The sequence below is a fragment of the Leishmania panamensis genome, assembly GCF_000755165.1.
Source record: "Leishmania panamensis strain MHOM/PA/94/PSC-1 chromosome 14 sequence".
In the NCBI taxonomy this organism is placed as follows: Eukaryota; Euglenozoa; class Kinetoplastea; order Trypanosomatida; family Trypanosomatidae; genus Leishmania; species Leishmania panamensis.
Window position 1 is genome coordinate 257,974 of NC_025859.1, and position 16,622 is coordinate 274,595.

The 16,622-nt window shown below is 59.0% G+C and overlaps 4 protein-coding genes across 4 annotated transcripts, besides 1 other annotated feature; all 4 read right to left on the reverse strand.

The window, feature by feature from the left end:
- Positions 1-2,818: 2,818 nt before the first annotated feature.
- Positions 2,819-3,712, reverse strand: LPMP_140730 (fatty acid elongase, putative; the record flags this gene model as incomplete). The annotated part of the gene is made up of 1 exon (XM_010699004.1): positions 2,819-3,712. One exon carries the CDS (start codon positions 3,710-3,712, stop codon positions 2,819-2,821), a length of 894 nt encoding a protein of 297 aa, XP_010697306.1.
- Positions 3,713-5,197: 1,485 nt separating this feature from the next.
- LPMP_140740 (hypothetical protein) lies at positions 5,198-10,546 on the reverse strand (the record flags this gene model as incomplete). Its single annotated transcript, XM_010699005.1, has 1 exon — positions 5,198-10,546. One exon carries the CDS (start codon positions 10,544-10,546, stop codon positions 5,198-5,200), a length of 5,349 nt encoding a protein of 1,782 aa, XP_010697307.1.
- Positions 10,547-13,225: 2,679 nt separating this feature from the next.
- Positions 13,226-13,442: a repeat region.
- A 676-nt stretch (positions 13,443-14,118) lies between these two features.
- Positions 14,119-15,336, reverse strand: LPMP_140750 (hypothetical protein; the record flags this gene model as incomplete). The annotated part of the gene is made up of 1 exon (XM_010699006.1): positions 14,119-15,336. One exon carries the CDS (start codon positions 15,334-15,336, stop codon positions 14,119-14,121), a length of 1,218 nt encoding a protein of 405 aa, XP_010697308.1.
- A 711-nt stretch (positions 15,337-16,047) lies between these two features.
- Positions 16,048-16,608, reverse strand: LPMP_140760 (ribosomal protein L21-like protein; the record flags this gene model as incomplete). Its single annotated transcript, XM_010699007.1, has 1 exon — positions 16,048-16,608. The coding sequence occupies one exon, from the start codon at positions 16,606-16,608 to the stop codon at positions 16,048-16,050; it is 561 nt and encodes a 186-aa protein (XP_010697309.1).
- Between the last annotated feature and the right edge of the window lie 14 nt (positions 16,609-16,622).

Sequence of the window (16,622 nt, forward strand, 5' to 3'; positions counted from 1 at the left end):
AGGGAAGCTGGTGCTTTATGTCCGACTTCTACTCTTGCTTGTGTGCGTGCGTGTGTCGGGAGGTGGGTGGGGAAGAGGTGCTGAGAGCAGCGGACAGTGCCGGAGGAGGGGGAAGAGAGCGGCAAAGAGCGGCCGAGGTGAAGGGCTAGTGCAGGGCAAAAGGGGGTGGGCGAGTAGGTGTGGGAAAGGGAGGCAAAGGCGACACTCTCGGCAGCAGGGCATCCAGCAAAGACCCGAAGGCGCAGACGTACACGAAGGCGGCAGCAGATGTGGAGTCCGCTGCGGGGCGAGAAAAAAAAGAACGAAAAAAGGGAATGTGGCGCGCGTTCTCGAAAAAAAGGAGCTTCAAATCCCAAAAGAAAACTCCCCAAACCGGGGCGACAGCGAAGAGAGAGGGGGGGGGGACGGAGAGGGGGGCGGAGATTGCGGATGGAGAGAGAGAGAGAGGGGAAAGGAGAGAGAGAGAGGAAGAGGCGTTGATAACGGTGGACCTCTGTGCAGGCAACCTGGTTTGTATCCCCGAATCGCGTAGGTCACGCACCGATTAAAGGGAGGGAGGGAGGGGCTTGCCGACGTGGTGAGCGGCGCGACACGGAAGAAACGAAAGGAGCAGTAGGAGGGAAGGCGAGGAGCAGAGCGCAATGGTGGACACACACACACACACACACAGGCGCTGAAACGCGGATGATCGGCGACTATGCGCAGATAGAAAGGGGGTGAGAGCCCAGCGGTGCTCTCCTGTTCCTTTGACCTGATGGGTTGCGAGGGAGGAGTGGGGCAGCCACGCGGGGAGACAGAGGGGTGGCTGATGGGTGATACTGAGTTTTCCTTCCTCCTTTTTCCGATACTCACACCGAGTTTGTGCACTCTTTCAACGTAGCAGCATCGACTGCCATCCCCCCCTTTCACGTCTCGCTTTTCTTTTTGTTCTGAGTTCGTTTTGGCTGAGAGTTGTTTACCGCGAGCATTTGCACGACGCACACAGACAACCGAGTGGGTGTGTTCGCCTGCTTGTGCGCTTGCCCTGACCCTTGCGCCACGGCACTGTGTCCCTCCCATTTCCTCTACCCCTCGCTGGTTCCGCGGCCAGTAAAGCAACAAGACGGACGCAGTCAACAATGCGATGTAAGACTCTTGCGGTTCGAAGGCGAGGTGGTATTGTCCACTACCCAGGTATCCTGGCACATGCGCCCCACACTTCAACACATCATGAGGAGGTGACCCACTAGCGGGTCATCTCGCCAACCACACATAGGATGCCCCCCAAAACTGGAAGAGCGAAAGAGAAAGGAAGGGACACAGAGGAAGAGAGACAGATCGGCACCCGTGCAGGGGGAGGTAGGGGAAAGTAGAGTTGTGTGGAGGTCCTTCGTCTTGCTCGCTGGTTCGAGATTCGCGGACATGAGCATCATCTGAGCATCTTGTGCGATGTAGGCGTCGAGTGTGGGTGCGGTAGTTCCGTAAGGCGGTGACGATTGTTGGGACAGGATGGCAGGTTGGGGCTGCTGGGTGACGTGTGCGCACAGTGCGGCGATTTCAGCTCGCACCTTTCCCAAGGCGGAGCGGAATACCTGAGCCAGCTCGACCGCGCTGTTCAGCTTTTTGTATGCCGCCGAGGATGCGTTGGAGGGTCGTCTCAGATGATCTTCGATGTGCTTGAGCCCGAATTCGGGTGCTTGGAAAGCAACGTAGGACCGAAACTGCCTCAATCACCGTCAACTCGTCCAAAAGGGTGAGGGGAAGTTCACGTCCCCCCACCTCAAAGTCTTCGCTTTTCAAGTGCCTCCTTTTATCGTCGCTTTCGATCTGTGCAACACATGCGTCCAGGAGACCTACTTCACTTCGCAGGAGTTGTGTGATGGCTGCGTTGGGGGGGGGGAGGAGGAGGACGACAGCTCGACTAAGCGGGACCTCCCATGGGGCCTACCCACGAGTCTTCTGGGGTGACGTACTGATTAAAGGACGCGTAGTCCTTCAGCCACACTTGGTGAGCAGCTGAGTGGAAGCGTCTTTCATTCTAGATGATGAGTGCATGTGCAGATGGGATGTGGGTTATTCTTCGTATTAAAACCCCAACGGGACCGGTCCTGTTTGTGTGAGAAACGCTGTCGTGGCGTACACAACGTGGTGTGAATTGGCCATGGCTGAAGATGCCGTCGCATGAGTAGTTGTTTCTCTCTGGTTCGGTGGAGGAAAGCGCATCTCGCGTACCGGAGGTCGGAGAGGACGAGGGAAAAGGAAGGGAGAGGTGCGATTTCATCACTGGCCAGGGTCCTTCGGCTCACCTATACCGCAGTTATGTATATACACGCATAGATGCAGCGGCTCAAACAAACACGAGTCCTTGTGTGTGGGTGTCCCTGAGTCCTGCCAGCGCACTTTCGGTTTCCACCTAGCACCTGCCTACTGGAGGGCAAACAGAAAAGGTCAAAGAAGAGCTCAAATAACATGGAGTACACCCGAGATGCTGGCCAGAACGGCCAGCATCTCAGTTCCCAGCGCGAGGCAGAAGAGGGGAAGGGGAAAAAGAGCGGCTGCCCCATGCTTCTCCTCCCCTGTGCTGCGCATGAGTACACTTCGTTTTGTCCATGTGTGAGTGGGTGTGTGTGGGTGTGTTGCAATTTAAGCACGTAAGTGTGTGAGTCTCTGGCTCCTGCTTCCCTTTTTTCCTGTTCCCTTCGCCCAGTGATGCTCTTATCCATGAGAGGAGGTAGCACGATGAGAGGAGAAGTAAAGTGGGAGTGGAAGAGACGAAGACAGCGAGCATTTTCTCCAATTGCCTCCCTGTAGTTGTTGTTATTTTCTGCACTCTCGCCAATTACTGCGACTTTTTTGTACCGTTGCAGCCGTTCATCACCGCCTCCACAGATTTATCGGCTTGATTAAATGCCGCCGCTGCCGTCTTGCGCTTTGCAGTCCCACTCTTCTTTATGTAAAGGCGTGCGAACAGCGTCGCGAAAAGCACAAAATAACTGCCATACATACCCACCCCCATGCGAATCGTGCGACGGTCAGCGTTGCAGCCGCGCTCGCTGATGTAGCTGTAGTAGAAGGTGTAGAGCACGATGGCTGTACCCGCGACCATCTGCAGCAGCTGCGCCGCCGTAATGAACGGCGCGAATGGCCGAATAACCTTGCGCAGTCCCAACGAGCAGAGGAAGTAGTAGAAGTACATGATCGAGTGCACGAAGTAGTTCATGGCGGCGAACCATATGCCACTGGGAATGATTAAGTAGCCGGCGTACCAGCAGAAGATCATCACTGTGAGGTGGTGGTACCAGTGCAAGAAGATGATTGGCTTCTTCGTGAGAACGAGGAAGACCGTGTCAATCATCTCGGGAATCTTGCTGAGCATAAATGCGAAGATCCAGAAGGCCAACTCGCCTTCGTAGAGGCTCCTGTCGAGCTGGCAGGTCGTCTCGTACATGCCACGGTCCTCCAGCATGTACATGAGCAGAGTGCCAACCGCGATAGTGCCGCAGAAAGAAAATAAGGAGAGGGTTAGGTTCCACATGGCGATGAAGTACTTCAGCTTGAACGGCTCACGGTTCTCCATCGCCTTGGGGCCAAGGAATACTATGAGAATATACAGTACTCCGCTGTAGAAGAGAACGTCAAAGTAATCATCGAAGAAATTCTCCGCTACATTTCCGTCAAATTGACTTGGCAGGCCGCCGATATTTAGCATCGCCTGCAGTACAGCCGGCGCCATCGTCGTGAGAGGCAGTGATGACGGGTCGGGGTGTATATGTATACGTTGGTGAAGCGCACTAACGCTGTTGCGGCGCAGTGGAGGGAGAGAGAAGGGGAGGACCGTGCGACGGGCCGCTGGCACTGTTTGTCTGTCTCTCTCTCTCTCTGTGTGTGTGTGTGTGTCCATGCGAGAGCGAAAGAAATACTAAAGAGAAAAAGAGGGAGGGTGAGAAGAAGTACTTGAGAAACTGAAGGTCAGCAAACCTGCAAACAAGCGACCTCAGAAGGAATGACTAAAGCGAAAGAAATGCGATGAGAAGTGGGCGTGGCGAATTTAGGGGGAAAATGAAAGAAAACCGTATGGGCTCGTTGCAGTGCAGAGTGACTTAACATCACGCAGCGCGGAAGAGTTGTAACCTCTACGACCTTCAGCAGCACTTACCGAGTAGCGAAAAACAACAACAACACACACACAGACAGACAGAAAAGAGGTCTTCAGTGCCTGCGTCCTTATGGTTACGCTACTGGATGTGTTTATGCACACACACACACACACACACACACACTTAACTATTTACTTAGGGATGAGCTGCTTCGTCCTCTATCTTAAAGGGTTCAGAGGTTAGCGTCCACACGTGCGCTTTGTAGGTAGTGGTGGTGTTGGGCGTGCACAGAGCGTATCGGTCAGAAAGGCAAAATGCAATGCTGGTTGAGCGGAAAAAACTAACCCATGCTGCACCGAGATGGAAATAATGACGGAAAAGACGAGCGAGCGAGTGAGAGATGGAGGAGGGAGAAGGGAGAGAGATGGAGAATCCGAAGAGAAATGAGAACGAAGGAGAAGAGGAAGAATTAGCTGCAGATCGATGAACGCCGGTTTGTTTGTGCATGTGCGGCATGCCCGCGTACAGCCTCGATGCAGGAGGGGCGAAGGCCCAGCAGAGGATAAGAGGGAATGTTCAGGGGAGGGTGTGTGCCTGTGTATTAGAGGGAGGCAGGGGTAAAGCTTTCCAAAGACTTTCGAGTGCAATGCGGCCGCTGGCACTAACAGGATTGAGTCCCAGGGAGAGACAACCGCCGTGACTTGAGCTTCGCGTACCTGTGAGCGGCGCTAGCATCCTCGTTGCCAGGCTCCTGGTAGTGTAAGCAACCTGGCGTATACTTTGGGGCGTCCTTGCTGCACTGCGAGGCTCCCACAGTGTCTCAATCACACGGATACGCACGCACTATTGCAGTCTGCCATTATTCGTTGCGTTCTTATCTCCTTTTTCGGTCTTTAGTGATCTCTGCCCGCATCGTCGTTTCGCGATTACCCGCCTTGCCAACGGGAGTCTGAGCGTTTGATGAGGGCAGTGGCCTGGAGAAGGCTGGGTAATACGGACATGCGCGCCATCGTGCCTAACCGACGAGGGGGGGGGTGCTACAGGAAAGGGAGAGGTCGATTATGCACAGATACACACACACCCACACACACACGCACTCGAGGTGCACTTGCACAAGCTAGTTAGTTCGTTCCCGTGCTGTAGGCAGATTGCTTGGCTCGAGCACGGATCGACGGTACTGCTTGGGAGGGTGTTACAGGGCTGTCCCTAACCTCCGCCCCTGCTCTGCTTGGGTGAGGTGGCAGCGGTGGCGATCCGGTCCTTGACACGCTGCCAACAGAACCAGATCTGCCCCGTCCAGCGCGCATCTCTGATGAGTGGCTCAGATCCTTGCTTGATTCACGACTGCTTGGCGGAGACAGCGACGGCGCCTGCTTCCTCTGCTGGTGCTGCTGCGAGTTCTGCTCCCGGCGACGTCGTCGCCGACCTGTCTTTTTCGATTTACGGCGGTGCTGCTGTTGAGCGAGTGACGGCCCATCTGTCCACCCTTCTTCGCTTCTGCTCTCGGTGCGCCGACGTGCTTGATTCTCATCAGCGTCGTCGTCGTTTCCATCCTCTTTGTCGCTGGCCGATCGCAAGGACTTCCGCGGCTGACTCACCTGCGCGGGTGGCGTCTGCAGCTGCTGTCGTTGCTGCTCATCATCCTCGCTCGACGCAAAGGAGAGTGGATAGCGGTGGCCGTGGCGGTTACCTTCTCCGTCGACCTCCGAGTTGCTGCTCGAGGGGCTTTCCTCATCAGAGTTCTCCTTCGCTGGCGGCTTGTCGCACCAGCGTCGAGACGCTGATGTTTGCCAGTCCTGCTCGCCTCCGCTGCTCACCCGCTCCGCCCGACGGGCAGTCCCTTTTCCCGCAACTGCCCCCTGTCCGTGCGACAAAGTAGCGGCGCCGACGTACGACTCCTGCCACGCCATCTCTGAAGGAGGTAAGGCGAAGTTGTCGTCGACCACTGTCGCGGTCGCAACGGCATCTCCACTGCCACCGCTACGGACGTCGCCAAGGGCGGTTTTGCTGATGCGCTGCTTACTTGGGTTTGCGCCACCGCTGCGACCAGACGCATCCCTCTGTGCCGACTTGAGGCGCGTGCTGGACTGCGGCGGGGGTGAGCGATGCTGGTGCTGCAGCCGCGGGCTGTGGCGGCTCGAGTGCGACGACGCGACAGAGGAGAGGGACGGTGACGGTCGAGGTGAACCACCGCCACCCACGGCGCCTTCGCCACGTTGGCGCGGCAGCGGGACAGCGGCTCGGGTCGGTGGAGACGGCATGGGCCTGCTGCTTAGGTGTGGTGGGGACATTTGACGGCGGTGCGGTGGCGAGCGTTGGACAGCAGTGTTGCCACCATCACCGCCGACTAGTTTCGGTGGTAGCAAGGGGGACACGAACTGTGGCGGAGGGGAGAGGTGCACTGGCATGGAAAAGCCGGCACCCACCGCGGTGGCTGAGGCACGCGCCATGGTTAGAGGGCTCCCGTTGTGCAGCTTCGGCGACGGCACGGCAGCCGCCAGAGTCGCCATCTTTGGCAGCCTTCCTTCTGCGGCCAGCTGCAGCAGCGTCACCCTCCGTCGCTCGTAGGTGCTGATGAACGCGTAGAGGCGGCGCAGACGCCGGCGGCATTCCTCGGCGTCGAACACGTTGAAGGGCTTGTGTGTGATGAGCACCTCAGTGGGCACCTCCACCGCACCAGCCCCCTTGCCAGTGTCAGCGCCACCACCGTCACCTCGCCGCGCGGGTCGCGACGCCGCCGTTAGTCCGGGCCGGCGAACGCGTTGGTCCTGCGGTGAGGCCCTGTGACGCCTGCCGCTCCGGGTTATCGACGCGTCGTCGTCCTCGTCTTCGGCCTCTTTGTCTCCGACGCTGGGGGACAGGAGCGACGGTGCGAGGTCTGTTGCTGCCCCGAGGAGTACATCCCAGTACGGTGGTAGGGCCTGCCGAAGGAGGCGCATGACGTCGTCAAGCCGCTGGCGCTCTTGATCTTTTTCTGTTGCCCTCTTCTTCAGCATCCTCTCTTGCTGGTCGTCGCCGTCCCCGCCGTTGCCAGCCTTCGTCGTCAGGCCACGATCCTCATCGCCGCTGCCGTCATCGCCGCCGCCCTCGTCGTTACTGTGGTCGTCCTCGTCGTCCTCGCCACGACCGCGTCGTCGGCGCCGCTGTCTCTTGCGAAACTGTGGTTGTGGTCGCGGGTCTGACAGCAGGTTCGACTTCCGCGTTGCGATGTCGGCCGTGCTCTCCGCAAGCACCAGGTCTGGCAGTGGCAGTCCATCGACAGCCGCTGCGTCCCGCGCCTTCCAGCTGCCACCACTGGCACCCTTTTTATTGCTTGTGGATGAATGTTGCTGCTGCGCTCCCGCGGCTGGCCCCAGACTCACTTCGCCGCTGTTGTTGTGGGAGGCGCTCCCTAGTGGTGGTGTGCGAAGGCGATGCGTTGTTGGCGTCGGGACGGCGTTGTGAGAGGAGGTGTAGGCCGACGTGGTCGTCAAAGAGCGCAGGATGGGGCTGCGGATGGGTGCCATGGATGGTGGGGTAATCGCGTAGGACTGCCGTGCCAGCGGCGGCGAAAAGCTGCGGGATCGGCCGTTGTTGTACCGTCCTCCTCCCCCACTCCCGTGTCCTACGGCAGCGACAGTGGTGGAGGAAGCACCACCAAGGGGTGCGTTGGTCGAGGCTGAGACTGCCGCAAACCTTGACTTTGGGCTGCGTAACGGCTTCGGCGTGCCGGGCTGGCTGTTGCGGTACGCTGGCGGCGACCAACCAGTGCCTGAAGCACCGCCGAAGCCCTGCTGCAGCGCGTCCGCCTCTGCTTGAATAGGCTGTTCCTCTTCTTCCACATAGAGAAGCTCCTCCACCCAGTTGCTTCGTACTGCCGCGGTACTACTCGCGGATGCCGCCTCTGCCGATTTACCAAGGCGTAGGTGGATCAGCTCTAGCAGCCCCACCAGCGACGCGTACATCGCCACGACACGGTTTTCAGAGAGCCCCGAGAGGAGCGAGACGTGCGGCAGGCAAAGGTAGTTCCACTGCAGATCGAGACGCAGTTGACGCACATCCAGCGGTGGCGCCGCAGCTAGCAATGTCTCTGTGTCACCCCACCCCAGCAGGGTCGGCCTCATTGAGATCAGTTGGCCGCCGGCGCCGCCGAAAAAAGGCGGGCACTGCTGCAGTTGGCGAGCGACGGTGCTGGCGTGCTCGCGGATAGAGGCGAGGGCGTCGAGGCGCGACGCCAGCATCGGAACTCGCATGCGGCGCCGCACGCGCGCACACTTGTCGAGGCAGCGGACAACGTGTCCCCATGGATCACCAACAGACGTGGAGCTGATACCCAGCGCCATTTCCATTACCAGCCGCGTCGCCTCCGTCTCGACCGCCGCCACCACTGGAGGCGCGACATGCATGCTCAGGTGGTCAACGTGCTTCTCCTTGGCGTTCATGTAACACAGGGATAGGCGGTGTGTGTACCGGTTGAGCGTGATGGTCTTGCGACCGGAGCGCAGACACGTGAAGGTGGCGAGGCCCTCTTGCCAGAGGACGTTCGATAAGAAGTAGACGCCGTTAAAGTGTTTCTCCACCTCGTCCGTGACGCGGAGAACAAAGTTCAACTGGTACACCTGTTGGGCTTGATGCTTGCGGAGAATGCGCTGGACTAGCTGTGTCAGCGCCGCTTGCCGGTCCCGTGTGGAGTTCTGCGCATCGTTCACCTGGCGCAGCGCTGTAAGCAGTGGCAGACGGTCGCCGGAGTGCAGCGCCATGTACGTACACATCCACGACGACGTCAGTGGCGACAAACGCCGGGCCAGCGGCATGATGTCGTAGGCTCCGCGCAGCACTGCTGTGCGCAGCGTGGCGACGAAGCTGCTTGCGGGTCCTTGGTAGATGCCGCTTCGTAGCGCCATGTCCGCCAACTCCATCGGGGTCATGCGGAATACCGCCGCAAACACGTGTAGGAGCGCGTTCGCACACGGAGACGTGAGGATCCACTCGAAGCGTTTGTAGAACGGTGAGGTGAATGTGGTGAGGGGAGGCTTGGTACGGTCCACGTTGCCGTCGTACCGACGCGCGTGTCGCTCGGCCGCGGCTAGCAACTGCGGGTCCTTCATACCCGCCAACTCAGTCAACGTCTTTTCCCACGAGGCCAAGATGCGGTGGTGGTCTTGCACTGCGTCACCGTCGGCGGCGCCCTCACTGCTGTCATGATTCTTCTCTGCCGTCAGGATGTGCTGATGGTAACTGTGCGCATCGCGGTATGCTTGGCGGGTGGGGTAGAGCCCGAGGGCGTCGAGCCAGAGCCCGATGCGCTGCGCGTTCTGCGCTGCTGCTGCTGGCGAAGTCGAGGAGACGGCGATCGGCTGCGCATCCACTCGCCGCGCGAGTTCGAGCGCGACGATCATCGCCGTGTGCTCTGGGCATAGCCCTGATGTACCTGCCGCCGTGAATGGAACGGGGCAGAGTGGCTCCATCTTGTCCTTTAGCGCCTTCATTGCCTCCACACGTCCTGGCACACGCCCTGGGTGCCACAGCACACTTGGCACGCTGTACGCGGCGGCCACCGTGAAGACGTTCTGCAGGTGCTGCAGCGATACCTCAGTTGACTCGAAGAAGGACGGCGCGGCAACGCCGAGAAGGGCGCAGATCAACTCCACGTCCACCCACTGCAGCTCCACGTCAGCGCGGTACAGTTCTGTCTCCGCAGGTTCTCTCGGACCATGGCGATGGCTAGTTTCCGCTGCTGCTGTTGCTGTTGCAACTCCTGCGGTGATTGCGGAGGCTGAGGTGCGCCCAGCTAGGCAAAATAGCGGGAACAGTGACACAAACCGATGCAGAAGAAGACTGAGGTACAAGGCAGCGGCCCGAAGAGCGGGTGCCGTGCCTCGCGGGAGTCCGGGAGTCGTCAAAAGGCTCCCCATGTCGTACGCCGCCCGGAGAACCATGGGCAGCGACTCGCCTGCTGGATGGAGGACACTGCTGCTGCCGGCGCCTCCACCTTCTCCACTGCCGTTAGCGTTGCTGACTGCTGCACCGCCCCGCCGCTCGGTGTGATGGCTGCCGCCAGCGGGAGACGGAGAAACACCTGTATGAGTGCCCGCTCCCGTGGTTGGCGATGACGCGAGGGCACGCTGGCACGCTGGCCCCGCTACGCCATCCGGTCGCTTGCCTGAGCCGCCAGCGCTAGCCGCCGAGATCGGCCCTGCGGGTCCTAAGAGGGGAATACGCTGCAACCACTCGTAGAAGAAGATGTACGCGTCGATAGGACCGCCGCCGCCTGCGCCGCTGCCGCTACTGCCAGGCTGCTTCCCTACACGGACGTGGCCTTCAACAGCCGCAAAGCCGCCGGCGTCGTTATCGTCATCGTCGCCACTATCCTCCATGTCCGCCTGATCCTGCTTCGCCACGGCTGTGTCCTCCACAACGGCGTTGCTGCGAGTCGTGCCGGCGCCGCTCAAGCAGAAGGCGCACTGGAACTCAACATCACCGGACGGCATCCAGGCGTCTTGCATCCCACATTTTGTGCAGCTTGGTGGCCGATAGGACCACCAAACAATGTACTGGATCTTATCGTAGAGTCGCCACGCCGTGGCGGTCCGTGGGTCGGTGAAGACGTCAACAAAGGCACCACGTAGAATGGCGTGATCGGCCGGCGCAGTCGTAGCAGCGCCGGGCTGGGGACGATTCAGACGGTGATGGGGGTGGCTGACGCCGCCGTCCACCAGATAGGAGGAAGGATCGTCGTCTTGGTCAGAAGATGCTGCAGCCAGGAACTGTGGCGCCTGGGCATCGTGCGACGCTTCAGGGAGGGGGGAGCTGGAGGAGAGGCCGCCGCCCGTGCCTCCGTTTGAAAACGGCGAAGACGCAGACCCCTTCGCACCGCTACCGCTGTTCGAGAGACTCAACGACGTCGGCGTTGATGGAGCAGTGAATGGCCAACTCTGCTCACTTAGCGAGGCGGGCGTCGCTGATGGCGGTGCGTGCTGGTGCGTGACGGCACTGATTAAGTTGCGCACAAGCGCCTCCAGCTCCAGCAGCTGATTGCGCGTCAGCGGCGTGATGCGCTGCAACATGACTTGCGCGCCAGTGCAAACCTACAGAGAAAATATGTGTGCGCGTGTGTGCTGATGCTGTCGAGGTGAATCGCGCATTACAACGTTGAGGATGCCCGTTCGACGTGGTGTGTATGTTTCGGGGGGGGAGGGGCGGGGGCCAAGAGATGAGAACGGCGTGTGAGTCAGCAGAGAGGGAGAGATGCGGCAAAGGACAAGGTCCATGAATGATAGCGTGCTGGCTAGGCACCCTACAGATCATTTGTGCCAGTTCAAGCATGACGCTTGGTGGATATGTGGCTCATGTCGCGATGGCTCTTGGCATGTGCGTGCCGAGATGCCCCAAGGAGGAGGACAAGCGCTCTGTTGTGTAGAGTCTCTTTCCCCTATGCAGCTCTGCATCTCCGGTCCCGGCTCCCAGCCACCTTTCCTTGGGTTCTCGTTATCTGAATCACCTCACGCGGGACATCGGACAAATCAGGCGCGGAGGCGCGACCTTTTCGGGCTCGTCGCAGCCAAAAATGGTCCTCCCGGAGCATTTTTTCTCCCCCCTCCCCCTTTCCCTCACTCGCTCCTTCCTCCACTCTGCCATTACACAGAGGAAAGCACCGTGCGCCTGCGTTGACACACACACACACACACTTGGCCGCTGTCGAAGCAACCCCCCGCCCTGAGCGAAACGCGCTCGAGAATATACAATGAAGAACGACAGCAGCGGGTCACCTGTACAGCCGTTAACATGAGAAGAATGGTGTCACAACAACGAGGAGCACGCGATGGCTTGAGACTGCAAAGGTGTGTCTGGGCTGTGAAGAATGCGAGCCTTAAGGTCCGCAGACCACCATCAGGGAGAAGACGACACCAAGAAACAAAGCGGAGGAGAGGGGAAGCAGGAGAGCAGTGTTCTGCTCTGTCATGACAGCACACAGAGGAAAACAAGAAGGGGCAAGCCTAACACAACTACACACTCGCATCGTTGAAATGACGGAGGCGGTGTACGTGTGTGTGCAGGCATGTTAACGTACTCCCTATGAGAGACAGTACAGCAGTCGATGGTGATGGGCCGGTGACAATGGGGGAAGGGTGGAAGATGTGCGCAACCGCCAGTGACAACAGACCCGCAGACCGAAGACACATAAAAAGAGGGGAAGGCGTACTCTTTCACATCACGAGGCAGCCGTAGCGGGACTCTAAGTTGAGGTATTGAGGAGGAGTAATCACACACGAGAAGAAGAAACACACAATGGTGTGTGTGTGTGTGTGTGTGCAAGCGTGAGAGCAGTGAATACAATCGTGGAAACGAGAGCCTCATGATGATGATGATGGCGACCCATGTGCGGCCAGGCGCGCACTTCACGTTTTGTTTTTCGGCTTGTAATGCGAATGGTGGACGGACCTGCGCTGCCCCACTTCGCAGAGCGGGAGAAGAAGGGGAGGAATGACATTGCCGACGCGCGCTAGCAAAAGAGAAGCTGAGCGTAGTTGTAACCATTATTGTCTTTCTTTCATTTTGTTCGGTAGCACACCCCGGAGGGTGCCACTTTGCAAATGAGCTGCACAGGAGAGGGAGAGAAACAGCGACACACACGGCCTTTATGCCCACACGCAACCACACAGAGACACGCATACGCTCCGTGAGAGTCGCAAGCGAGCAACAGAGAAGCCCACTAAGAACAGCAGAACACAGCCAAAGATAAAGATGCCTGGCCAGTGGGCAAGAGCGAAGCGACAAGGGAGCAGAATGTGATGGGTGCCGATCAACAATGATGAGAAAGAGACTTCGAGAAGTGTGTGTGCGTGTGTGTGTGGATGGGTAGGGGGGGGGGCGGCGACGCGGTTCACCTTCGGGAGTATCCGCTCTTGCTGTCGTCCTGCAGCTTAGACACAGCGTCATCGGAGACATACAATGAGAAGTGGAAAAAGAGGGAGGGGAGGGAAGGGGAGAGGGCAGCGCACACACCGATCTACATGAATGAGAGAGGAAAGAAATACATCGAACTTCTTTCAAAGTGCCCACCCCTCCAGGAAAACGTCGACCAAATAATGGCACCACATCCCACCGCAGGCCATCTGCCTCGCTGGGTTGCGCCCCGGCTATGCCCAGGAACCGAACCGGCCACCACCGTAGGTGGATGCGTGTACTGGCCGAGCTGTCGACAAGGTTTGCAGTGAGCGGGCACAAGCGTGGCCATGTCCGTACGTCTCTCCCGCACAGCGCCTGCCCAGCCCTGCCCGCCGACGCCAAGGGTTCGCCCAGTCGCACCCGAGGGGCAGCCTGCAGGCTCCTGGCGTTCCTGCAGAGTGGGTGCTGGGCTCTGCTACCGCTGGCGAGGTGGCCGACACTACCTGGGGGAGGGGAGTGGAGGAGAGGACCTCCTCCTCCCCTCAAAAAAAAAAAATAAGGCGAATACTGAGAGAAAGAGAGACACACGCATATATACACACACACCTACCCATGACAAAGTGGCCATCTTATAAGAGGATGGAGAAAAAGGCGAGCAAGAGAAAGGACATTGACAGTGAGCTGAGAGACATATTGGGTTGGGGCTGCCGGGGCGTACACGCCAACGCCTCGACATGGTCAGCGCCACCATCCGTACTACCCATCACCGAGCGGACGGTACGGGGCTAAAGGTCGACGAATGCCCTTGCGCCCCAACAACACATTACGTTACAGAGAAAAGGGGGAGTGGAGGAGGAGAAAGAGAGCGCAACCGTAAGCCGCCCCAGAAAGGGGGAGCTGAACACGAGCAAACAAGGAGAGACGGCGGGATCAGGCAGTGTCAGGTCAACAGTGAAAATCGAGGCGGGAGGGGTCGGCGTGCTGGGGTGAGAAACAAAGCGAGAGAGGGCGATTAGCGCATAACCCTTCTCTAGAATGTACCCCCCTCCCCTCCCCCACACACACAACTAAGCACAGAGGGTCATATCCATGCATGTTAGCGAACGCAGAGACGCACGCACGCACGTGCCCCCCTCCCCCCACCGCCCCTGCCCGGCAACATTCGGCCGCTGAATTAGACGACAAAGAGAAAAGCCCCAAAGAGGGCGGACACAAAAAGCGTCATGATCGCTACGGTGCGCTTTGCGTTGTTCTCGCTACTCGGGATGTCGTTGCCTACTTCGGCAGGCACGATAAGGCAACATTTGCGCGGCGTGCCCTCCCGCAGCGACTCCATGCTAGCCGCCTTCGAGTCCTGAGTGTTCACCACGAGGCAGCGACGCTGCCGCTCCTCTTTCGACTCCGTCATAGACGTCACATTCTTGGCATCGGTTGATACCACCTCGGCGGCACCGTCTCCATCGCTATGATGTTCGATGGCATGCTGCTCCACGGCTAGTCTGCGCAGACCACTTACCGGCTGCTCTCGGAGCGCCAAGAAACTGTGATGGCGGTGTGCATTGCTGTCGCGGGCGCGCCCCCGCCGGTGCCCATAATCTCTACTATGGAGATGAGCTGAATTCTCCCGCAACCGTCTACTGTGATGTGGCACCCTACGCTGCGGTGAGGCATGCTTGTCGTCGCCGTCTTCGTGGACTTCTACGTTGTCCTCCTTGGTGGCAACCTCGTCCTCAAGCTGGATCACAAGACGGAGGGAGTCGAGAGAGATGCGGGGCGGTTCCGTGCCAGCGTATTCTGCGGCTGCCTTGTGTTGTTGGTGCAAAGAAGAGGTGACTCGTGCAGGGTGTTTCGTACGACAGTGGTGCTGCCCGACGGGAGCTGCGTCCTGTGGCGCGTCAGAAGTGGTGTGGTCACGGGGATGGACACCAGCTTGTTTTGAATGGCGGCCCGCGTCCGAATGGGTCTGTGGTGCTCGTGGCAGTGGTGGTGACTCGCATTCAGGGGGTCCCTCACAGACCCCCGTTAGTGGCGCGCCGCGCAGAGGGCGCGCGTGTGCGACGCTCTTGCCGTCTCCAGGGATCAGCTGATCACCATCGAGGAGGTGCCAGTTCTGCTGATTCATCTTGCGCAGCACGTGCACGTTCGATTCCCTCATATCCGACGCTGCCGCTGCTGCTGCGCTCGCCAACCACACTGACTGAACGCGTGCGTCATCACGCACAGTGGCATGGTGACCTTTCACCGCATTCACTATGAGTGCCACGCTGGAGAACGCTTCGAGAAGCAGGAGCGCAAGCAACAGTGCTGCCTCCAGAGCACGCAGCGAGACTCGACCATGGCCCCTCTGCCTTCTGACGCTCACCGCACTTGAGGAGGTCGCTAAAGCCGTCATCGAGTCCAGGGAGGGGAGCACAGAAAAATACAACGCGCAAATCGAAGAGAGGCTGACATGAGAGTTGGTAGATCACTTTGGGAGAGGTGGGGGGGGGGACGAGAGCGAAGGAGAGGCCACCCCGCTGACGGCCAAGACGGGAGGGGGAAAGAGAGGCGTCGACTAGTCGCACGTCTTCTCTTTGAAGGCGCAGGAGGAGGCGCAGACTCAGCGAGACACACACACAGACAGCGAGTGTGCCATGAAGGGTGGTGGTAAGACTGGAGGAGAAGGGGGAGAAGAGAAAGTGACGGTACAGCGGGAGAGAAGGGGCGGACAGCAACGCGAGTTTGACAATCGCTATTATTACTTTGGCCCCCCCCCCCCACACACACGCACAGAGAGAGAGGCGTACATACGTACGTAGTCAAGGTGGGTACCGTGCCCTGGAGACCTTGACCAATGGCAGCAACAGCGATAAACACACACACATACACACACACACACACATGCACATGCACATGCACAAGCGTTCTCGCAGCGACCGCCACACGTGCACGGTGGCGCAGCTCTTGACGCCCGCCGGTGACGAGTAGGGTATTGAATGAAGCCTTAAATTTGTGAGAGGTCATTGCAGTTTCACCTGTTGCCGATGCGACCACCCCCTTTTCCCCTTCAACAATAGGAGGTTGCGGTAGGAGGGATACACACACCCACACCCATCCATCGGAGCTACTGCGTCGTGGGAGGGGACTCCATCATCTCTAAGAAGGCCGAAGCTTCTTCTACCTTATCCCAGTCCTTCGGGTAGTACAGGTCGTAGCCATCATTGGCCGTGAAGACTGGATTTGGGTGCTTGTCTGCGTGGAAGTCTTTCATCAAGACGCCGTCGTACTTGTCGAGCTCGCCTACCACCGCCGGCTCGTAGACCACCTCGCGGATACGCAGTATTGTAGCTGCATGTTGCGCGTCCACCCAGCGCAAGCGTCGGCGCCCTGGCGTGGAGAAGAGAGACACCACGTTGCGCATACGCTTCTGCTCTTCGACGTCCGCGGTCACCCGCACGTTCTCCAGCAGCGGTCGGCCAATGGCGGTGAAGCGCGGTCCGCCGACCATGAGCACCTTCTTGAGCGCAATTTGGCTCCCAATCGGTGCACGCAGGCGTTGAACGGCGATGACATCGCCGGGGCTCACCTTGTACTGGTGGTTGCCGCAGTACACGACGGCGAACTTGGGTCCCATGATGAGGGGCTGCAGCGCCTTGGCGATCGTGGGGTTGGCAGATCGCAGCATCAACGACTTCGACC